Genomic DNA, 25,536 nt, shown 5'->3' on the forward strand with positions numbered 1-25,536 from the left:
AATGTAATTGTAAACAACAATTGTTTGATTAGGATAATCAAACTAGTCATATCAAATTAAGTTTTTAGACTGGGCTTACACTGCATTAATATTTTAATTGCCTGCATGCCTCAGTTGCGCAGTTCTTGGGGGCATATTGCAAGTAGGCTTCAGGGTAATATGAAATAAAATATTATAATACAAAACAAGGGTTGAAAAACTTTTCTAGTTGTATAGATAATCTATCAGACACAGATTTGCTGAGGAAAGTGGGAAATGGCAACAAATGATGGAAAGATAGGGCAAGAAATAAACTCTAGTGTCATGCGAGTACCTCTGTATCTCGGAAAACACTGCTAAAGGAAACAGGAGCTACTACGGAAATATGGGATAGCAGAAGAAAACTCAGACCTGCTTTCATGTGAGCATATCCTCACCCTCACATCTGTTAACCCTTGAGTAGTTGACTTAGCAACAGTAGCATCTTGTGATGCAGGGTTTGATTTTGTTTGTTTAGGATGTATTTGAGTTCAGTTTCAATATTTTCTAAAACTTTGCTAAGAAGAGTTGCCCCAAATATGTCATCTGCCTTTTGCCCAAGCTAAACTAATACGTTCCATTTTCTATGAAATTAAAATGCTCCAAAATTGGGCTGTTAGAAAATTTCTCTTCGCGTACACTCAGTAGAAGTCTGTCAAGGTGTGGTAGTTAAGTTCTCATAAGTTTTTTACATGCAATGAGAATATTTCACTGGCCAAAACAGACAAGAAATATCCTAAGTAATCAGAATGCAATGAGTGGCAATGCTTTGATATTGGTCCTAAAAGTAGTATGTGTTGCTGAGATGCTTGAGAGTGTTGAATAACGGCAGTCATGTCTCTAAGGAGATGGAGTTGGTTGCTTTTCTTGAGGCAAAGTGGAGAAATAAACTATTTTGCTTTGATGCAGTGGGAAATCCGCAGTATGGGTAGGCTGCTGAAGGACCTTCTGTCAAGAAATGCTGAACAGAACAGACATGAAAATTGGACCCTAGGAAGTGAGGCAGAGTAAGACTGGGAGCTGAGGTGCTAAAAGAAGCTCTGGCTAACTGAGTGTGCAATCAAGTGGGGCTCAGTATGAGGAACACAGTGCGGGAAGGCAAGGTCTCAGTATGGAACACACAGACCCTATGGGAGAGGAGAGAGAACAGGAATGGGAATGTCAGGCTTGAGATGAGGAGTAGAGATCTGAATCCACAATAGCAAAGTCCCTTCCAGAAACTCAATAGAAACCTTAAATCCCTGATTTTTATATGCTGCTGCTCTCAGCTGGTAGTCTAAGCAATTAGCAGCCATAATTTTCACATTTTTAATCTTCTTCCATGCTCTTTTATTTTAGTGCTGCAGTTTGCATATTGGGGTTATGTGTAATTTTCTGTGTATATTATTTGAAAAGACCTTCATCTCTAACTGGGTTTAAAATATCCCTGAAACCTACTGATATTTGCATCTTCTCTGAGATGCAGTACATTTGTGTGTTTCTTGCAGTGTAGAAATCTGAAGCATTTTTATGCTTTAATAGGACAGCATGCTGGGACATTTCTTGTAAACAGTTGGATAGCATTTGAAAATATTTAATCTCGTGCCAAAATAGACACAGTTAATTTTTGATCTTGTTATCTTCTTTCATTATCAACTGATACTTCATCCTCTACCCAGCTGTGTGTTGTGACACCAGCTAAGTATTCCACATTTTTAAAGCTGCATTAAACAAAACTTTGGAGAATAGGATGTATGCTTCTTTAACCTTCATTACAGTTAATTTTTTTTATTGTTAGAAACAACCTCAAGCAAGTTCTCTCTATACATAATTAAAGATAAGATCAATAATTATTCATCTAAAAAGTCTTGCTTAATCATTGATTACCAATAGGAATATGCCCACTTTGATGTCATATGTCCTCTCTCTGGTATGTGGCAAATTTTTAGTTGGTAAGCATATACTGCAGCAAGTTTCCAAACTTTGGAAAAGGGATGTCAACAATTCTCGTATTTTGCTAATAATGAAACTCAGAAGATTAGTCTTGTTTAACAAGAGTAGTCTTGTTTAACATCTTAATTAATGATCTGGATGATGGGGCAGAGTTGTACCTTCAGCAGGTTTGCAGATTACACAAAACTGGGAGGAGTGGCTGATACATGAGGGGGTCATGCTGTAATTCAGAGGGAACTTGACAGGCTGGAGAAATGGTCCAGCAGGATCCTCATGAAGTTCAACAAAGAGAATTGCAAAGTCCTGCACCTGGGGAAGAACAATCCCATGCACCAATACATGATGCGGTCCACCCAGCAGAAAAGGACCTAACTGTCCTGATGGGCAACAGGTTGAACATGAGTCAGCAACGTGCCCTCCTTGGAGACAGTCTAAAACCTAGATATGGTCCTGAGCAACTGGCTCTAGGTGACCCTGCTTGAGCAGGGGGCCTGGACAAGATGATCTCTGGAGGTCCCTTTTAACTTTCAACCATTATGTGATTACGTATTTTATACAGGATTATAGTGGATTAAAATTGATTGCTGATAGGTGTTTTGGAGAGAGGGGAAAGGTGGAGATGAAATGTTAAAAAAGAGGTTTGTGAAGCAGGACAGTTACAGTCTCTCTACATCGCATTATAACTTACTGTTTGAACATTATTCATAGTTCATGAAGAAATTTAAGGAAAAATAAAAATCTTATTACTCAACCCCAAACTATTGAATTAGAATTCAGGCTTTTTTCATTGATACCACAGGCAGTGAAAGAGGTTTTTCTCACAGAACATTCTTTCTGCTTCATAAATTTACTGTGACAGAGTTCAGCATTGAATGTCACTGAATATGTGACTAATACCACACCTGTGCATTGTTATATATTGCTGCAGGAATCTTCAGAATTGCTTATAATTATTTTTCTTTAAATTAAGATAATACTCTTCTCTACTAAATTATAATTGTTTCCTGCCTTCAGTGCCACCAGTCATCCGAGTCTATCCAGAGAGCCAGGCAAGGGAGCCGGGTGTGACAGCTAGCCTTCGGTGCCATGCTGAAGGTATTCCCAACCCACAACTTGGCTGGCTGAAAAATGGGATTGATATCACTCCGAAGTTATCCAAACAGCTAACTCTTCAAGGTAAAGGGTCACATACATTGTTTTCTACAGGTTGCAAATGCTTTATCAGTGCATCCGTTCCATACTAGCTGTCCTTCTTACACAGTTTTAACCATGGGTTGAAGTCTAAGCTAAAACATTTCACACAATGACTTCCAGTAACTCCCCAAGACGTGTATTTTCTCTGCTTTCTTTGTATTTGCTAGAATGTATTAGGATAGGACAGCAATCAGGCTGAAGTGTAAGAAACAGTGGGACAGGTAGATGGTGAGTGCTTCTCCGACGAGAGTCTTACCTTCCCTAGAGGTGCCGTAGCCCTCTGTTCTTTCATGGCCCTCTCTCCTGGATGTATGCGAACACTTGCCTTGCAGAAACACTTTCCACTATGAAGAGAAAGTGGTGGACGACTCCTCCATAGCAGTATTCTGTTAATTTCTCCTGAAGGGATTTGAGTGGAATTCTTTTTCCCTCACCTGTGTATCATATATTTATGATAAATAAATAAGAATGGTTCTTCTCTAAGCAAAATACATTTAATTCCATTTTCTTGAATATGCTTATTTGAAATAACATTTTGAAAATATTATTGCATTTTCCCTGAGTTTTTTTGCAAGGTAATCTATATATTAGCTTCAAGCGAAAGATGGTCTAGAAGGAGTATTAGTGCCCTTTCTAGTCCATATTTTAGAATATCTACAAAGCTGTTTTTATAAAATAGATCCTACAGTTGAACAGGTATACTATACTTAAATTGCAGTGAATCATTGGTCACAACATTTTTCACATCACATTATTTAGAAGACCTTTGCCTGTGAAACTTGGACTGTTTGTTGATGTTCCTACTCAAGCTGATGTACGACTCCTGAAGTGGTTTCCATAGACTCCTACGCTGATATAGGTGTAAAATTCCAATATGCCTCTTTTTTCAATTGTTACGCTGCATTCACACGAAAACAAAAACAGGTGCCTCTGGTTACTAGAAACAAATAATTTTGTTAAAATTGTGTTGAAATTTTAGCCCATATGTTCCTTGGAAACCTGGGTTATTTTGTGCAAAGCCGGTTATAGTGTCAAGTGACCAAATGCAACATAATAAAGACATAATATTTATGTGATTTTAAAGACAACCATAGTCATTTAAACATATATAAAACCTCAGACTGATATTTGGCTCTGAAATGCAAAATCAGCTGAGGTGTTCCAAATATCTATGAGATGAATAATAGTGCATGGAATTCACTAGCCAGTTGAATACCTTTGGATTAGTTTGGCATGCCTCCAAGTTATGAACTCAGGAAAGAAAATGGTTTAATTAGTGTGAGCAGAGAAAGCCTTGTGAATGTATAATCTGAAAGCAATGTAGCATGTCTGCATGTTGAATTTTTCCCCTCCTTTCAGCAAATGGCAGTGAGGTTCACATTAGTAATGTGCGCTATGAAGACACAGGAGCATATACTTGTATTGCAAAGAATGAAGTAGGGGTGGATGAAGACATTTCTTCTCTGTTTGTAGAAGATTCTGCTCGAAAGACCCGTAAGTATTATAAGTATAAAAATACATGTAGCACTTGCTTAAACATTAAATCAATATTAAAACTGTAAAACATTAAATAAATGAAAATGGAGTATGTGTAGGTAACTAATTAAAAAATAAAGTTTAAATAATAATATCCAAGAATCACTAAAGGCCAAGTTCGTAATCTGAAGTTTGTTTAGAAATAAAATGAAATCTCTGATTCATTCTGTGAAATGATATTTTCACATTGCTGTTAAAATTTTGAGTTTCCTCGTGTAGATTTCTTGCATATGAATGGAATAGTAAGAGATTTAAGGAGCTGGATGCCTAAATAATGCAAATCAGTAGTCCTGGTATGGTTTCTGGGGTTGATGGGGGTGTGTGAGGAAGACCTTTTCCAGTCTTTCTTCCAGTATATTCCTGAGATATTCCAAGAATCAGACTTGGTCCTTGTGACATGAGAGTCATCATAGGGTTTGATCTCACCTGCTGGAGTGCTCAGCAGATCCAGATCAGTTCCAGCCTGCCTACGCAGTCATGTGCCTGGATAACTGTGGCACTCTAGAAAGAGGAACAGTGATCACATTCGCTTGCTGATTTGGGAATTCAATGTGCCAAAGAAATACCTACTACTACTGAAAAGTAGCTTTCTTTATCCTCTGTTGAACGATAGTGGTGCTTATAAACCGTTTACCTGTTATTTGCCTGCCTTGATACTTCTCTCCCCTTCCCTTTCTTTCCTCTGCTCAGAAAAATCCATTCCTGAGTTTACACTTCACCCATCTGTTTTTGCCTTTTTTTTCTTTTAAATCTGTTATTTTAATGAACACTACATATTCATTAGAAATATATCAGTAAAATGATAGCTATTTTGCTAGTGAATCTGATTGCATTAACTTAAGGCATTCCTATTTATCTAGAAGCTTATTGAACAGTGACGAGTACACGACAGAAGATACTAGAGGCAGAATTAGTAGCACTGCAAGTCTGCCTGACACTTCCTTTCGTGAGACACTGAGTTCAGCTACGTATAGGTTTATTAAGCTTTAAACGTTTCAGAGGAAATTGTCCATGCAGGAAAATTTTATAATCCAAATGTTAATATCTTTACTTAGCTGCTTTCAGTAACACTAATTATAACTGTCATTTCAAAACTCTTAACATGTTTTTTGAAGTGTCATGAAACTGACTGCTCAGACATTTCCGAGAAGGCAGCTGAGGATAAGTAAGTGTTTTGATCATGCTGAATTTCTAGTAATCTGGTAATATGAAGTAGCTTGGTCACCTCCAGTTGCCTTTTGCAGTCTGTGAAAAATGCGTATGTTGCCAAATTACAAAACCCGCACAAGCTAGAATTTGTTTATGCTTAGTTAAGACTTGTTTAGCCTTAGCAACAAAACATTTATATCCAACTATCCAGTTTGAAAGTCGTTTAGTTACCTAAATGTTGTATCCTCTAAAGAACTGATCTGCAGTGATTATGCAGGAATAGCCACACTAGTGCAAAATACTGTTTTCCGGAATTGTAATGCAATAATTTTAGATCAGTTAACTTTACAGGATTTGTAAAATCACATTATGCAATCAACACTGCTTGCAATAAATGCAGAAACCCATTTCTGTACATGCAAGAAGACTAAGGTACATAAGAATGTACCTTAATGTTCTGGATAGGCTGGATCGATGGGCCGAGGCCAATTGTATGAGGTTCAACAAGGCTAAGCGCTGGGTCTTGCATCTGGGTCACAACAACCCCATGCACCGCTACAGGCTTGGGGAAGAGTGTCCAGGGGGCTGCCCAGCAGAGAAGTACCTGGGGGTGTTGGTTGACAGCCAGCTGAACATGAGCCAGCAGTGTGCCCAGGTGGCCAAGAAGGCCAACGGCATCCTGGCTTGTATCAGGAATAGCGTGGCCAGCAGGAGCAGGGAAGTGATTACGCCCTGTACTCAGCACTGCTGAGGCTGCACCTTGAATACTCTGTTCAGTTTTGGGCCCCTCAGTACAAGGACGTGGAGTTGCTGGAGCATGTCCAAAGAAGGGCAACGAAGCTGGTGAAGGATCTGGAGAGCAAGTCTGATGAGGAGAGGTTGAGAGAACTGGGGTTGTTTATCCTGGAGAAGAGGAGGCTGAGGGGAGACCTTATCACTCTACAGGTTCCTGAAAGGAGGTTGTAGTGAGATGAGTGTTGGTCTCTTCTCCCAAGTTACTAGAGATAGGTCAAGAGGAAATGGCCTCAAGCTGTGTCAAGGAAGGTTTAGATTGGATATGAGGAAAAATTTCTTCACTGAAAGAGTGGTCAGGCATTGGAACAGGCTGCCCAGAGCAGTGATGGAGTTGCCATCCCTGGAGGTGTTAAAAAAACCTGTAGATGTGGCACTCTGGGACGTGGTTTAGGAGGCGTGGTGGTGTTGGGTTGATGGTTGGACTTGATGATCTTAGAGGTCTTTTCCAACCTTAATCACTCTATGGTTATAATAAAAAAAAAGGTATGACTATCAATATCTTTGTCACAACTGTATGAATAAACTGCCTTCACAGGGACAAGTTTTGATAGATAAAGTTTAAAAATGCTTTTGTTATAAAGAAAAAGTCCCTCTACAGGGAGGAGTTGCTAACTTCAGGAAACTAAAATTAAGAGTAGAAGGGCTTTATTATTAATTCTTCTCTGCTTGTTTTTATATTTCTCCCAAAACACTGGTTCATGCAGCAAATTAGGGATTATTAGGGTAGAAAATTACTTAGGTAAATCCATCTGGATAGGACTGTGGGCTTTTGTTCCTGCACCCACACGTTTTAAACACAATGCCACTACTACTTTAATTTAAAGCCTGCTAATTCGGTCACAAGTTACATTCTAAAGATAGTCTCTGGCAATGTCAGTGTGATTTCATATGATCTGATATAAACTATACCTGTCATAGATAACATTTTTTATAAATAATTTTGCTTGTGTCCTCTTTTAAGAGAATAAAGCAGGCATGGGGTTTTTTTGTAAACTTTTTTTAAAATTTTTCCTCCTTACTGGAGTACTCCCTTCTGGAAATCTTAAGATATTGCTTTGAACAAAAGAAGAACAGACTCTTACTAGCTTGTCAGTTAATCTGGGCTTGTCCGCTTTTATGTAAGGAAAAAATCATAGCAAAATAAAAGCATTTCAGAATATTGAGTTGATTGGCTATTGAGAGGGAGCGTATTGAGAACTTTTACAGTGGAGCTCTAAAATATAAGCTACAATTGTACTTATCTTACCCATTTTTTATGTGCTTATGAAAGCTTTTGGGTTTTAATGCTACTTTGCATAAAAAGCTAAATTTTTGGTAGTTATCTGTGGAACCTCATTTTCAACACATCCCAATTATTATGCAGAAAACTCAGGACAGTTCTTTGAGAAAAATTTAATATTGGTAGCAGAAAGGGCATCGCTAGCTCATTCATTAGGGAATGGGTAGTGTACAACAGCTCCTAAGAGAAAATTTTATATATTCTGGCACCTCTGCCTAAATTAAAGCTAGTGCCATTATGGATAAATAGATTGTTAATTAATAAATAAAGCTTTGCTTCACCCTTGTGCCTAAAAATGTTATCAGATTGCTAGGTTTTCAAAGTCTCAGCATTGGTTACAGAGGCATATAATGCATGTGTCTGTATTATAAACAGAAAAGAAATTTAGCGAATGGCAAACCTATACTGAGTTGTGGGATGTGTGATACTAGTAGCAAAAATAATAACATATAAGGCAGAGTATGACTTAGGGGTGCCAGGGCATTGTTTATTTTTAAGTTTCCAGTTTCAGAAATACCTGAAATAACTTCAGCATTATTTTTACCAGGTAATTCATTCTGTAGCTGAAATTTTATGTACTTAACATCTGTGTCCAAACATATCTACACTTTTTACTAGATTTGTGAAGTTGTAATGGAAATTTTTAATTTATATTACCTATATAAACATCTGTTTTAAATACTGTTGATAAATGTCTGGTGCTGTCTATTGTCGGATCCTGTTTAATTCTTCTGATGTTGACCATGTAGATTGACACATTCCATTATTGCTATCTGTCTCAAACAGCAGCTTTTTTTTGGTGCTTTTAAATTATTTCTACTAATATACTGTGGCCACTCCTGAAACAGATGTTAGGAAGAAAACGTGGTTTTACCCATGTTAAAAACGCCATATCACAGTCTAGGACTTGATATTGGTGGTTCATGCAGTGAGATTATCACTAGAACATACTGCAACAAAAATAATGATTTCTCCGGTGTTTGACACTGTAAAAGTCTCCCAGCAATTGGTGATTCATATAGTGGGTGGACATTTCTTGGCAGTTTGGTAGCATTCTAAAGATGCCATTTGCACTCAGTAGACCTAGGCTTTAGGACTACTAGAACACGGTACATTCTCAATGTAACTGCTTTTTCTTTGCTCCATGGGCTTTTGTGGATATGAAAGTGAGGATAACTTTCTTCTTGTGTTCTTGGCTCTTCTTGGCTCCTTGAGTGGTCCTCCAAGTAACATCCAAGGAAAGGTAGGTAAGGAGAAATAAGACTGAGTAAATTGAAGAAGTGAAAAAGACCTTGGGAGAAGGACAATGGAAGAGGCCAATAATATAAGAAAGAAAGGGAGGACACAAGCATCAGCAAGAGAAAGAGGACAGGTTAGTGAGAACACTTCAGCACTGAAGGAGAAAGAATGGGAAGAAAAATGGATAGGAGCACAAGGGCAAAATGATCTCTTAAAAGCTACATAATAATCCTCTATAAGATGTAGAGTTGCATCCAGGAGTATCTAGTCACTTTAATGTCTTGTACACTGTTGCTGTGTGATCACAGAAATTGAATGACATCTTATACTGCTGCTTCTTTTTAAATCATGTGGAGAGTAACACTACTTCTAGTACCAATTAAAACAAATAAGAGGGATATCTGAGAAGAATGAACTTTCTGTAGTTCTAGTAAGCGGAACATTTTCTTTAACTTGCCTTTTTAAGTAAGACAGCATATTGAAGTATAAATATATATTAAAGGAAAACCTGTAAACATGAAAAAAATTAGTCAAAAGAAGGCTTGTATGTAGAAACAGTCTATAGTGTGAGATAATTTTGATAGCATTTATTTATCCAGTAGTTCATGTATCATTTTGACCACCCTTGACAGAAAGTAGTTGGTTTCCCTGATCTAAGTGTCTAAATGCAGTTTTACTAGTTAAACTCTCAGTAATTCTTCAGGCTTTGGAGTCTGCTGCCTCTGTATAAGACCTGAAGAAGGGCTTGTGTGTGTGGAAGCCTGTCTGCTTTTTCCAGCAATACCAATTGCTGCAGAGGCAGTTGTGAAGAGCCTGACTCTGTCTTCTTGAAAACCGCTGTGTAGGCATTGGAAGGTTGCTATTAGGTGCCCCCAAAGCCTTCTCCTCTCCAGGCTGAACAAGCCCCGTTCTCTTGTTAATTTTCTTCCTTGTGTGTGTACATTTCATAATGTGGTCTTTGTTCTCCTTTCTTCTTCCCAGCAGGGCCCTTGCCTGAGAATTTTTATATTTTGTAATCACTGTTGGAAAGGCTATATTTTAATCTGAGAAAATTTGGCCTTAAGCTGAAAGTAAATGTTTCATGCAAGTGCTCTACTGTAACTGGAAGCTACTTATGTTCATTATGACATTTTATACAAATGTAAAATAATTCTTTTTCTTTTCCCACTAGATAGTGATCTTTTCTGTATTAATTATCATCTTAGAAAGAAAACAAAAATTCTAATTAATGCTGTATTTCTTGTGCCTTCTTTATTGGCTCCTTATATACCTTTTCAGAACATTCATTTTAAAGTATCTTGACTTTGATAGTCAACAAGAGCCATGTAGCACATACATCCTACTCCTACAACAGTAGCATCTAAAATATTTCTGAATGCAAGAACTGTGCTGTTTTAATTCTCTAGAGACTGGAAACTGGTTTTGTACTGTGAATTCCATTTTCCCCTCAAGTTTGCCGTTAAAGCCATCGAGAATGAGATAGCTGATCTGGGCGATAGCTGGATAACCCCTGCAGTGACTGGTAAAAACATTCTGGGGATTAACGACCCTGTCTAAATCTCATTGAAGACAGCAGAGTCTCCTCTACTGTCATGTTCCTCTAATAATACCTGAGAGAACTCAGCTGTGTTGGAAGCAGTCTCTGGCATAATCACATTTGTAGTACAAACAGCAGTTTAAAATCTGGTTGTAGTTTCATTTCAATGTGGTTTGATTTTTCAGAATAGGTATTTTATGGATTCATAGATTTAAGCGTGATGAAACTATTTCCTCTAACTCTAATCTATCTTCTCCATTTCACAAGACTTTAAATTGCATTCTGTTCTGCCTGAATACAGATCTAATACTTTGTTTGCCTGAAGTGTATCCTTCCAGAAATGCATCTACCTGAGTTGGAGACACAAAGAATCTCCTGGTATTTTGCTTTACTAATTAATGAGTTTCATTAATGATGCTTAGTTTCCATTTTGAAGTCAGTTTTTCCTTCAGTTTCCTCCTTTGATTCTCATTTTTTTCCAATAAATTAACCTCTTAAGAATTCTTGCCCTATGAATATACCATTATTTAATATTGATTACATTCTCTCACTCACACTAAGCAAAGTTTCTCATAATAAGACAGTTATCGTAGGACTCAGATGGTCTTTTTGCCTGGAGGATTGTAACTGGTTTTGGTACGGTTTTTGTAAAAAATGTGAACTGCATTTTGCAGAATGAAAAATATTGTTTCTTTAATGTTCTGGAGAGAGAAATAGATATTTGGTAGTGTTTTGCTTCTGCATCCACTGATCTCTTGTCGCTTTTTGTTACTAGTATCAGTGGTGGAAGATTATGTTTATATGTTTATCTGCCACATACCCTATATGCTCTCAGGCCTCACTTTCCAAATCCTGGTCCTCCCCACCTATCTCAACCCCCCAGTGTAGACATATTGTGCATTACTTTTCCCTACATGTTTAAATTTGCATTTGGCTATATCAGAATGTAATTTATTTTAGAGATGTACTTGATGATGTAATTCAAACAACATTTAGAAATTCTGTTATTTATCATACCAGGTAATTCGCAGATTTCTTAGGAAATGGTTTTATGTTTGTTCACAGATTGTTAATGAAAATGGTTAAGACAAGACGCACTGCACATTGCTCTGGACACACTCCAGCAATGTCGTCTTCACCTTTTACTAATGATTTAACAACAAAAACTTCTTTTTGAGAGTAACCATTTTGGCAGTTTTTAATTCAATTAACATGCACTTTACTGTTATTGTATAACTCTAATATTTAATCAGAATATTCTGCAGTAACAAATTAGATGTTTAGCAAAATTCTGGGTTATGTCTATATGAATTTTAACATTACCAAACTTCTAATTGCATCAGAGAATATAATCAGGTTTGTTTGAAAAGACCTGGTTTCTATTAGAAGATATTAGCAGACTTATAATTATATTCTCATTCTTTGATTTCTTACTGAATTGAATTTTGTGTGAGTGTTGTCTATTCTTTTGTCTGGGACATATACTCCGGTCTAACTAGCCTACAGCTACTTAAGTTGTGAAGTTTCAGGGAGTGGGGGAGCTACTAAAGGCGTATGTAGTGGTACTCCTCTTGAACTTTACCATGTAGTCAGAAATTTATTCAAAACTAATAGCACCAGACAAAACTTCCAAAACAAGTTTTAGCAAATGTTTTTATGTACTTCATTTGGACTTGGTTCTTTTAAATATTTAAATGTTATATTTAAATGCTTTCTTCCTTCGTAAGGTAGAAAGTATTTAATTGGCTTTCTGTTTGCAGTTATTATTCTGCTTCTGTGCAAATGCAGCACAAAAATATATATAGAAGAATATTGTCAATGGCACATTTTAAAAAATCTGGTTCATATCAGTACAATTTAAATCTTGAGTAGCTCTGGTATCACAATGCTTTTCTTCTACCTTTAGCAGCGATTTGTGATGATTTCTGGGGACTTTGCTGCTGCATTGGTGTAAAGGAATATCAAGCTTCTGGAACAACTTCTGTTAGCACAGAAATGGAATGTTAGTTGTAACTAAGGCTACTTCTTTTCTTAAGGACTGCTGTTTCTCTCTTTTTGTAAACAGGATCTTTATTTTAGCGCTCCAGCATCTCTGCAGTAACTGATAAAGGTGGCTTTCCATTTCCTAACTTGCAGTACATAGAGTTGCATTTTAAGGAACTCTCAAATCTTTTATTAACTGATAGATTTCTCCTCCATACGACTGCATTTAGCAGCATTTAAAGCATAAGCACAGAAACTGACACCTGCACTGCAGGTTTATGTTGATGACTAACCTCTGATAGTCACAAACACAGATTTGGATCAACCCAACTCCTCAAAGTCATAAGGCAAACCAAAATCATCAGTTTGTTTTTTGCTGAAACACTGTGTGGAAGCTGAAGAATTCAAATACAGAGCAAACATAATTTGACGCTGTGTCTTGACAATGTTTATAAGACTGGAGTGGGGAAGATGTTACTGCCTTTTTTGTTGATAGAGAGTACAATAATAACGATAAAAATTACAATAATAATGACAAACAGGAGGAAGAAATGGCAACTTCCATCTTTGGGTTTGTTGGGGTTTTTTGTTTGGGTTGTTTTTTTTTTTTAAGGTTACATTCAGGTAGTATTAGGTCAAATGGAATTGGTCCAAATTTCAATTTTTAGTCAAAGTAATGTTAGCTGAATATGGAATATAATGCATAGCTAAAGAGTATAAATAAACAAACTATTTTGTGAGTTTAAAAAAGATAAGAAGGGAAAATTATAATAGCATGGGAATATTTAATTGAAAGAATTAGACAGACTATATCAGTGTAATCTACAGATCTAAAGAAAAGCTGGCAGTACAGAAAACAAGAAAACAAAAAAGGGTGGTCATTGAAGACGAATATTTTCAGGGATGGTTTTCAGATACTTAAAATTCTTATCTTGACTACTAGTCAAATATTTTTCAGTAAAATAACTTTAAAATCCATTTTTTTTTTCTTTCTCGATGACTTTGACAGGTACATCAGTTCTGCTTTGGTCTCAGCTTCAATTTAGCATAATCCTATCAACCTAGAGTCATAGATCATGAATACGTGTGCTGTTCCCTTTAAAGCTAAACAGTTTTGTGCATTGCTGTTGTTTATTTTATTTTCTGCTTTTTACAATATATTAATTTCTCTTAATGTTTTCCAAAACTTCATTTTAGAAAATGCAGTTTAGTTTGCCATCGATTAATATGACTTCTTAAGTATTTCTCTAAATTTTACTGAGACATACATGTGCACCTTGGGGGGACAACTGTCATGATGGAAAGCTATCAAGTAATGCTATTAAGGCATTTTCAAGACCAATTTGACACTTCTTGATGATATTTTAATATTTAGTAGCTTTTACTCTTGGTCATCAATCACAGACTCTTGTGTCACTCAGTTCACCCACTATGATATCATCATATATCACAAAGCAACTTCTATGGATTTTTTCACCTAGTCACACAAAGGAGGATGGAAATTATCTGCCTCATGCACTGTGTCTTGGGGCTAAATTTTTTAAAAAAAATATACCCATTCCATGGTGTTAAGTAGATCTATTTCTAACTGTGCCTTTTTTACGTAATGTCATAGTCCTATCACCTAACAAGGTATTGTGTGATCCGAATGCTACTGACTTGACAGGTTTATGGCCATCATAAGCAACCAGGCATCTCCACTGTCTAGAACATGGAATGAGACTAAAAGCCTTTTGACTGTGATTTATGGCCTAAGTTCTCCTTGAAAGGCTTTATGCAACTTTAATAGAATCTTTCTGTCACATCTTATACTGAATGGTACCTATTTACCTAATTTCCTCAGAGATAATTTATGCTGCCATTTTATTTTATGGCAGAGCTAAACAAGTTTATTCTTGTTGACAACATTGTAGGCAGTGTCTTCATTTCAAACTTCCAAGTATAGGGTAGAAATTCAGCTCGAACCATTTTTTCTTCCTACTAGTGTAGACTGGATTGAGCTAATGTGCTGTGGGAAAGGACTTCAGCATGATTCTTTGTAAAGATTTATAGAAAATAAAGAACAATAAGGTAACATGGTCATATTTAACCAAAAGTAAGGTGTCAGTTGTGACTTCTAACTGATAAATAATAGTTTAATATTCATAAAAATAGATATTTGGTTATTGTATTAACATAACCTGAAGCGAAATTTAAGTGCATGTCACATAAGAACAGAATGGAATTTTGATGGAATTTGTATTGACATAATTACTTTTAAAATAGTTGAAGCAAGCAATAGATAACATTGAAAAAAAGTGTTTGCTTCACAAATAAAGTTTTGTATATACTTACATTTGTGTACAACCCTAACAAATCTGAATTTCTTGTAAAATAAGAATAAAATTAAAAGCAGATATGTGCATAAATGTTTTCATTCTGCTTGATAGTGGAAGCTGAGCAAAAAGTAAATCATCTTAACTTCGTACTTACTTTTAGCACTATTATTTTAAAAATAAAAATAATCATTAAAAACGTGTGTGGCTCAGCAACCAGATGGTAATGAGGGTATAGATCTACCTTGTAATTGTATTTATAAATTAGAGATATGAGAAAAAAGAGTAAGATAGCAGATGCATTCTCCTTATGATGTGGATGTGATTAACCAGACCAGTTGCCAATGGTGGTGTCTATCAATGAAGTAAGCAGACATCATCCTTTCAAACATCTTGAAATTACTTTTTTTACGCAATTAAAAGTACAGCAGATTATGGTGGGAAAATTCTGAAAAGTAATGTTGAATTCCACACTTTTGCCATATGATCTTTCTGCATTTTCCTTATTGTCCTCTCTTCTATTACATCTGCTTGTGACCTCTTGCCCTTCTGGGGTTGAAGGCTTGGAAGGGGACAGAGGTTTCCTATCTGATACTGCAAAGTTTAGCACAATGAGCTGATATGAAACTGTTGATTTTTATCTATCAGCTGATATGTTCTGATATAAAGTCAAGGTAAATATTTAGATAATTTTAAATACTAGGTTTGTGTTTTGTTGCGAAAAAAACTTGGAACTAACAACAGTGCTTCTATATTCATGAACAATCATTATTTGCATTTCAGAAGATATCAGTGGATTCCCCCCCCCCCCCCCCCCCGTTTATTGGAATAATATATAATGCAGAAAAGATGTCTTCTTGCTGTTTTTCCTTCCTCTTAAAGCCTTTTTTTAAACTGCTTTGTTCTCTTAGTGCAGCAAGCTAGGAAATTTTTCAGACGTTAAGGTTTTAATTGATATCTGTTTTTTTTATGAGTACCAGTGCAACAAAATAAGATTTTTTTAAAACACTTTATTTAGCTTTCATGATATGTAATGCCAGGAGAAAAGAAATTGAAATTTGGGATTATTTAACCACACATACATAAAATACACATACACAGAAGAATGACAGTTTTTAATTTTTTTTTTTTTTTTAAAATAAAAGTTAATAGATTTTGAAGTCTTATTCAACATTTTCTTGGATAATGACCACTGAAGCATGTGACAGAAGAGGGAAAACTTTCTGGAAGAAAATGAAGTATTGTACTTCAAAACAAGTTTATTTTCTGAATCCTATTGCCCTGATCTTGTTTTTCTCTGGAGATTATACATATAGTATTGTGTGCTGATTACTGAATATGTGAACAACTAATTATATTGCCAAAAGGAAGCAGAAGAGATACATTTAATCTCCAAAGTCACTGAATGTCAGTCTTGCAAATATATATATACACACACACTCTCTTTATTTCCAACTGTTGTGCCTTAAATGTTTGGCAAAAAGAAAAACAAGGAGGAAGAACACTGTAGTTGATGTAGTTGAAAGCTTTGACATTGGCTGTTGAGACAGAAAAGTGAATAAAATTACATTTATTACTAATGTGATAAGAAGGAGTAGGATACAGAACTTATTTGGAAACTGACATTGTAGCACCCTCTTATTCATTTAGTAACAGAAATACCATGGATTTTTGCACTTCTTGTTTGCATCCAAAGGGGATAAGAATCTGTACTGATGTTACAGTCTGCTGAAGAATTTCATGAAGTGCTAAGTACAGAGTTTACTGAAAAATGTGCAACCTATTACCATTCAGCCAACCACAGAAAAAGAATAACAAAGATGAAGAGTAGGCGCTCAGATCTTATGTTAGCTACTCATAATCAAAGGCTGGCTCTGAGCACAAAAGCATAGAATAGCTATGTAAGGACCATGAGAGTGACTTTTATGGAGCTGTAAGTGTGTTTTTTTTTAAAAAAAAGAAATCCTCTTTCAAGAAAACATGGATTCTCCCCTGTTCTGCACTGGTAGGGGAGGTGGGCAAAGAGGCGTGGTGTAGGGTTATTTTTGGATGCCAATATAAAAGGCCTGACAACAAATGGTGTAATAAAATAGCTGCTTTAATAAGATAGAATAAAAAGAGGACTATAGATAGCAAGTAAATCTTATGTCCCTCTAAATGCTGGGCACCCTGCATTCATGTGGCATCAGGTGAAGTCGAAGGATTTTCCCACAGCAGGCTGTGCAGATCCTGTCCATGGAGAGATTCCCTCACCCTCCCATACTGTGGTTCCTTTTATCTTGTGTAACAAACAAAACCATGTATCTTCTGACAGGTTACAGTGTTATTTCTGTCATAACACCCTCCAGCGTGCAGCTCAAGTTGTTACAGGCATTCCAGCATATACCCTTGTAGCAGCTACCCATGCAAGCATTCAGGCTTCTCAAGCCCTGAGCACAAGGCACAGTGTAGCAGACATAGCCTGCTCGAGGTCTCTAACTCCTTGAATGCAATGTCTTCTGCAAGGCTCCCAGTACCTCCCTGATGTTATTTAATAACTGCATATTGGCTGAATACCTTTGTTTTTGTAAATCAGGGAAAAGGGGCACAAAAGAAGGTAGTGGTGTTCTGTCTTAAAACCAGAAAATTTTACTGAGATCTATCAGTAATTATCCTGAAGTTTATAAATGTGTGAGAACTGAGTATAGGGTGTGGCTGAAGATGTTGATTTTTGCTTAACCAAATAGAAGGTAAACAATATGTTCCCTAGCATACTTTCCATCCACAGATGTACTTGTTCCAACATTCAGTCTGTATCTCAAGACGGGACATCTTTCTTGAACACAAGTTCTAGGACTCATTAAAAAAATGTGATGTTTTTTGATCTGTAATAAGTGAGGTGATGGCTGTTATTTATAATTTTATATTGTACTCTTAAATAATGTCTCACTTCTCTTAAAACTGAAATGATTTTAAAATTAACAACTGTGGGGCTTATAAAGCACTCTCTTTATCTCCCCTTTTTTTCTTGAGTAAAGCTCAGAACTGTACATTTACATTAGGCATCATTTTGCATTAACACAAATTAATGTGTTCTGTACTTAGCACCTTAAATCATTTCATTTGCTGCTGTATAGTTCCACACAGTTGAATAATTGTAATTACTTTTTATTTTCTTTCCTACATCACCCCTAGAAAAAAGACTGATAAAAAGTAGAATTTTATGGCTAAATTTACAGGACCTCAAGTGCCGTATATCACATGATTCTTTGCTCACAATGTGAAGAGAAAACTAATTTTGAAGAAAATCCTCCAGGTTGCCCTGGGGAAATTTATTTGCTTTATTACAGAAGAAAAGACTGTATAAGGTAGCATAGACAAACACAGAACTGTCATCTGAATATAGAGCCGCTGTCTGGGCTTGCATGGATAAAGTTAGAAGTTCCAAAACCCACTTGGACATGAGTCTCTCTTACATGTTCTTACACAAATCAGCACCGTTTTCTTCTTGCCTAAACTAAAATAATTCAAGATCTCTTAAACCTTTTAGTCCATTCTTTCTGTAGTTGCAGTACTGATGATCTACTCATTAGGTCCTTACGCAAAAAAAGAAAAAAAATGTAGTTGTCAATAAAACATCAACCTAATATTTCATCTCATGATTCACCTTATAGTCAGAGGTCTAGTTTAGGAGAATAATCAAATAGTTTAAACATAAGCAGCCAAATTTTGTTTAGAAGAGACATGCTAAATACTCTGTTCATGTCTGCCACTGAAATATACAGTAAACCAAATCCATTTTGTGCTGTCAGCACTGGATATAAATGTAAGAGTCACATTGGTGTTAGCAATTTAGTCACCAAGAAGTTTCATTCAGAGCAGCTGGATGTCTGGAGGACACATACTCAGTCAATGTAGTCAAGTCTTACGTCAAGCTAGGCTCTTCTGAAAGTAACAACCTGAAATCGGAAGAGCAAGTATAAAGGCAAATGATTGAGGAATAAATTTAAAACATGTTGACACCATTTTGACCTTAGCAGCAGTTCAACAGATATTGTGTCTCCTGACGTAAAGGTTTACTACTCAGCCTGAGTAAGTGACAAGATGGCACTTTCCATTAATCTTGGCTTTGGGCAGTTTATTGGATCCTAATGGTTCAAATATTAAAGGAAAGGCAAGGATGATATTTGAAAATAATGAGCTCATAATAGTCTAGAGTATTGAGCTGGTTTAAAGATAATAAAGCAGACTGAGCATGTTTGAAAGAGGCACTGATGTTCTGTGTTTGGAAAGGGGAACTTTTTTAATTCTAGGATTCAGTCTCACTTCAACAGTGTTACTGCTACTTTCTACTTATATGGGAATCTCTCATTTATACACTTCAAAGCACTGAAGGTATAAAGTAATCATCACCTTTAAGAGTTGTCTGGACAGGGTGCTGGGCCATCTTGCCTAGACTGGGCTCCTCCTAGAAAGGTTGGACTAGATGATCCCTGAGGTCCCTTCCAACCTGGGATTCTGTGATTCATTTTATCAAGGGATCACTGAATGACACAGTTTAGATACTGTGTCTAAGGTTATATAATGAGGTAGCTCTGATGAGAGAGTTTGTGAAAAAACCTCAGGAGACAAAAATTAGTACAGGAGAGGGAGAGAAAAACCAAAAGCCCAGTAGCTCTGTAGCTCTGTTATTCTAAGTTTCTGAATCACGAACTTGTTGGGAAGCAGATTGGCAATTTTTCCAAGGATCCTTCTACATACTTCATTCAGAGCACGAGAACGAGAGAAATGCTGCACTGCGTGAAGCAAAAAGCTTATCTTGGTCGTGTCTTCAGCAGTGCCCAGTAAAAGATGCTTGTGAAAACCATAGTATCCAGGATTTTTCTGGAGTAATATTTATTCCCGTTTCTATTCTCAACCTTGAGCATTCAGCTGTTGAGGGACTTTCGTGTACCAAGATAATTTTTAGTCATGTCTCCTCCATTACTTTTTCCAAATGCTTTTTTTTGAAGCACATCAATGATTTTAGCTTTTGCATCACCCTGTTTCAATGAACATCACAATTTCATTATGTCTATGTATGACGTATATGTGTTCTCTGTGTTGTATTATTTTCCTTTAAATTTTTCTCTATTTCTTAGGATCATTACTTTACAAAACACTTTGGTTTTCAGTGATGGCGTTTTAAACAGTTTATTCCATGGCATTCTGAGCTCTCAGTGTTTAAATTTTGCAAAATTATATTTGCTTTCTTTTTATTGTCTCGAGACAGAAAAAGCTATATTAGGATAATTGGTTTTCATTGATCTCAAAGGTCTAAAATCCAATGGTAAACAAGATGCCAAGTATAACTTATGTTTTCATGGAAAAAACCAACTTAAACGCTTAGCTGGTTACCATGCCATCTTATAGCTCCCATCTTGATCTTCCAAAGATAATGGCAAAAATTATATAGCATGACAACTTTGGTAGCATGGCTGTGTTACCAGTAATACAGGAGAATATCTTGTATGCATTTCAGTTTTGCATGTTTCTCTCATAACTATGTCCTGAAATAAATTTCTTCCAAGTCCAGTGCTTAAAGAAATTATGAAAATTGCATCACCTGTAATTAATAAACCTAATTTATGTGTATGCAAGTTCCATATGCTTTTTGGAATGGATTATGAAACACACTATTGATAAAGGCTAAGGGAGTTAACTGCGAGGGGGAAGGGTGTAACAGAGGGTGATGGTGTTTACCCTAATCCCAATAACTATGATGGCTAATCACAATTTTGTCACATGACATAGAGAACTTTAATCTTGTTGTTAATTCACTGTTTCCATTGATTTACCTGTAGCATTATTTTAGTGTATTAGAGGTTAAAGCATCATAATTATTTCAGAACTGATATATCATTTCATGGTTTTTTTTCTTGTTCATTTGTGTTTTCTGTTCTTTCTCTCTCTTACATGCTGCAGTTGCAAACATATTGTGGCGAGAGCAAGGTACTAATACAGATGGCTTTTTTCATATTTTCTATACTAAAATTAAATGCTCATCTATTGTTCCTTTTGTGTGTTTGGTTTGGGTCTTTTTGTTCATACTCTACAGTTACAGTAATTACCTTCCCCTTTGGAACATTTGAGGGATTTGATTTAAAGAAAAAATATAGTGGAAAATAATCTTTGAAGTGCTCATGCCTCTGTGAACTGCTTTTCCTTTTGGGGAGAGAGAGGGATGTAAGCTGTTCAAAAATTTCAAACCATTACTCAAAGGGATACAACAAGAAACTCAGATTTAAAATGTAAACTTTCAAGTTTTGTTTGTTTGCTGACATGATAAAGCTTCCAAGCAATCAGCCTGTGTGCTGTTCGGATTGATCTTCCTGTATCATTCTTATTTGACAAAATCACAATCTTAAAGAGTTCAAATTTGAGGTCCCTATTATTGCTTGATGAGACAAAGCATTTTACTTCTTACACTCGGGAAGGGTTTGTAAATGTTGGGAGGGGGAATGGAGGTTTGTGACCAACTGAAGGATAAACATACATATATGCAGTACATGGAAAGTACATTTTACTTACATATGTATTAATTTCCATATACATGAGATAATCTTATAAAGCATATTACAGAAAAATGTCATAATAAAAAATGTTTTAATCGGCTCTCATTTAGTTGCTCTAAGTAGCCTGTTCTGAATTTAAAGTTGCAATTTTGGAATTAATGTATTTCAGAAATAGGAAATGTTTCAGTTGCTTCTGTTGGAAGATTGATAATACTGTAAGTGGATGAGGCTTTGTTATTAATTCATGCTGCAAATAGTATTTCCTCATGTTTCTTAAAGATTTATTTTAAGTTAATTTAAAGATTCAAAAATTTTATATTTGCCTAATTACATAGTAACCTTTGGCATTTCTGCGTGTGTATACAAATGTGAACTTGTTTATGTTTTTATATTCCTGTTTTACCAGTTGCTCAGCTGGTATAAACAATCAGTTCTGTGATTATAGCGGAGCTTGTCTGTGATCCTCCTGTCCTGTTGGCCTTGCAAAGTACAAATGACATGTTCAGAGTTTCATACAGTTCAGCTAACAAACTGCTGCACAACAAGATTCTAATACCAAAGTTTTCAAATTTATGGTATTCTCACCACTTATTGGGAAGGTATTACTTGTGTTTTATCCTGAATAAAACTAAAAGCATGATTACATCCCCTTGATTTTCAGAGGATTGTCTTTTCAAGTCAATCAAGCAACTGTGTTGCTTTCAGTGGTTAGAAAGCACTTAGGAAAACTTAAATCTGTGGCGATAAAGACCAATTAACTATAGTAGTTTACCAGAGTGCTTATGGTAAAGACATTCAAATTTCTCTATGACTACTGTGAAACTAAACAGAAAGCAATTTATAGTAAAGACTGAGAATGTGAAGTGACAATATGATCTTTTAGAGCAGATTTTCTCGATCTCTCTTGTGTTTCTCATTGGTCAATCCTTGTGTGTCCAACAAATATTGTTACTGGTTGCAGTGTCAGAATTTATTACAAGAGAGGAATACCCTGAAGATGCCAATAAGCATCACCACTAACTTCCCCGGGTCATGCATACTATGCCATTTTCTGTTATCCAAGTATTAACAGATAAGAAGGGAGAGATGGATGATTAGCAGGACAATTAAGATTGTGAAACCACAGATAGGCGTTAGAGCCTGAAATGCATATTTGTATATGGGGTACACAAAAGCCTTATCGCAACTGCTTGATAGTGTAAGTGTAAAAAAGTAGGTGCCAGAAAATCTGAAAGGATTTTGAAGGTACATTAATTTGTGTTACAATAATAATACAATATATACAGACACATAAATATATCCATATATTAATCCATATGCAAAGAAACCCAAAACCATCACCATTTTTTCCAATCAGTTTTAGCCAGTTTTAAATATAGATTCTGTCTAAATAAAGCAAATATATTTGCATTTATTGCTGTTGCTTCTGGCACTGTATTATAAATGTGCTGGGTTGTTTTTGGTTTGATGGGGGGAGGGTTGCAAAATTAGGTCAGATGTCTTTGGAGGAATAGCTCCTGTAGTTGTGAAAAGGTGTCTTGCCTAAGTGATTAGATATTTGTATAGATTACATATTTGTGCAGATATTTATAGACACACGCTCAGAGAGTTTTGGGGCATAACAACTTGGAAGGGGGATATAGACCACCCAACCAGGATGAAGAGGCAGGCAAAATATTCTATAAGCAGTTGGGAAAAAATTCACAATCACTAGCCCTTGTTCTTGGGGGGGGGATTTCAACTTAACAGAGGTCTGCTCTAAATACAATACAATGGAAACAGTCTACAAGGTTCCTGGAGTGTGTGGAAGATACCTTCCTGATAGAGCTGGTGAGTGAGACAAGTAGGGAAGGCACCCCGCAGGACCTGTTTGCGAACAGAGGACTTGTGGATGGATGTGATGGTTGGAGGCTGTCTTGGGCATAGCCATCATGAAACACTGGAGTTTTTCATTCTTTGAGAAGTCAGGAGAGTGGTCAGTAGAACTGCTACCTTGGACTTCTGGAGGGCAAGAGTTTGGCCTGTCTCTAGTTGACAGAGTCCCTTGGGAGATAGTTCTGAAGACCAAAAGACTCCAGGAAGGCTGGGCATTCTTCAAGGAGGAAATCTTAAAGGCACAGGAGCAGGCTGTCACCATGTGCTATAAGACAAACCGGTGGGGAATACGACTGGCCTGGCTGAACAGGGAGCTTTTGCTGGGACTCAGGAAAAAAAGGAGAGTTTATTACTTTTGGAAGAAGGAGCAAGCAACTGAGGAGGACTCCAACGATGTCATGAGGTTATGCAAGGAAAAAACTTAGAAAAGCCAAAGCCCAACTAGAACTTAATCTGGCTACTGCCATAAAAGACAATAAAAAAATGGTTCTATAAATACATCAGAAACAAAAGGAGGGCTAAGGAAATTCTCCAGCCTTTACTGGCTGTGGGGGGAAATATAGTGACAAAGGATGAGGAAAAGGCTGAGGTACTCAATGCTTTCTTTGCCACAGTCTATTAGTAAGACCAGTTGTTCTGTGGGTACCCAGCCCCCTGAGCTGGAAGACAGGGGTGGGGAGCAGAATGGAGTCCCCATAATCCAGGGGGAAATGGTTAGTGACCTGCTACACCACCTGGGCACACACAAGTCTGTGGGGCTGGATGGGATCCATGCAAGGGTACCAAGGGAGCCGATGGAAGTGCTCACCAAGCCACTTTCCATCACTTACCAGCAGTCCTGGCTAACTGGGGAGGTCCCAATTGACTGGAAGCTAGCAAATGTGATGCTCATCTACAAGAAGGGGTAGAAGGAGGATCCAGGAAACTACAGGCGTTTTGGTCTGATCTTGGTGCCAGGGAAGGTTATGAAGCAGACCATCTTGAATGCCATCACGCAGCATGTACAGGACAACCAGGTGATCAGGTCCAGTCAACATGGGTTTATGAAAGGTGGGTCCTGCTTGACTAACCTGATCTCCTTCTAGGACCAGGTGACCTGCCTTGTAGGTGTGGCTGTGGATGTTGTCTACCTAGACTTCAGTAAAGCCTTTGAAACTGTTTCCCACTGTATTCTGGAGAAACTGGCTGCTCATGGCTTAGACAGGCTTATGCTTCACTGGGTGAAACACTGGCTGGATGGCCGAGCCCAAAGAGTCATGAACAGTGTTCCCCAGGGCTCGGTTTTGGGTCCAATTCTGTTTAATATCTTTATCAATGATCTGGATGAGGGGACTGAGTGTGCCCTCAGTAAGTTTACAGATGACACCAAGTTGGGCAAGAGTATTGATCTGCTGTAGGGTAAGAATGCTCTACAGAGGGATCTGAACAGGCTGGATCGATGGGCCAAGGTCAACTGTATGAGGTTCAACAAGGCTAAGCGCTGGGTCCTGCACTTGGGTCACAACAACCCCATGCAACGCTACAGGTTTGGGGAGGAGTGGCTGGAAAGCTGCCTGGTGGAAAAGGACCTGGGGGTGTTGGTTGACAGCCAGCTGAACATGAGCCAGCAGTGTCCCCAGGTGGCCAAGAAGGCCAACAGCACCCTGGCTTGTATCAGGAACAGCATGGCCAGCAGGAGCAGGGAAGTGATTGTGCCCCTGTACTCAGCACTGTTGAGGCTGCACCTGGAATACTGTGTTCAGTTTTGGGCCCTTCAGTGCAGGAAAGACATTGAGTTGCTGGAGCGTGTCCAAAGAAGGGCAACGAAGCTGGTGAAGGGTCTAGAGCACAAGTGTTATGAGGAGAGGCTGAGGGAAGTGGGGTTGTTTGGTTGTTTATCCTGGAGAAGAGGAGGATGAGGGGAGACCTTATCGCTCTCTACAGCTGCCTGAAAGGAGGTTGCAGTGAGGTGGGTCTCTGTGCTGCCACGTAATAAGTGATAGGACAAGAAGAAATGGCTTCAACTTGCACCAGGGGAAGTTTAGATTGGATATTAGGAAGAATTTCTTCACCAAAAGGGTTGTCAAACATTGCAACAGGCTGCCCAACCAGGAAGTTTTTGAGTCACCATCACTGGAGGTATTTAAAAGATGTGTAGAAGTGTTGCTTAGG

At 37.2% G+C, this 25,536-nt stretch overlaps 1 protein-coding gene across 2 annotated transcripts in view; it reads left to right on the plus strand.

The window, feature by feature from the left end:
- FSTL5 (follistatin like 5) overlaps nt 1–25,536 on the plus strand; it is a 332,186-nt gene that overhangs the window by 257,403 nt on the left and 49,247 nt on the right. The window contains exons 9-11 of one of the 2 annotated variants that reach the window (XM_064449779.1): nt 2,965–3,126; nt 4,504–4,638; nt 20,921–20,947. In XM_064449779.1, the coding sequence (XP_064305849.1) occupies nt 2,965–3,126; nt 4,504–4,638; nt 20,921–20,947 (324 nt within the window). The remainder of the gene's footprint in view (nt 1–2,964; nt 3,127–4,503; nt 4,639–20,920; nt 20,948–25,536) is intronic. The other variant, XM_064449780.1, reaches the window with a different exon arrangement.

The sequence above is a fragment of the Phalacrocorax carbo genome, chromosome 4 (genome assembly GCF_963921805.1).
Source record: "Phalacrocorax carbo chromosome 4, bPhaCar2.1, whole genome shotgun sequence".
Lineage (NCBI taxonomy): Eukaryota > Metazoa > Chordata > Aves > Suliformes > Phalacrocoracidae > Phalacrocorax > Phalacrocorax carbo.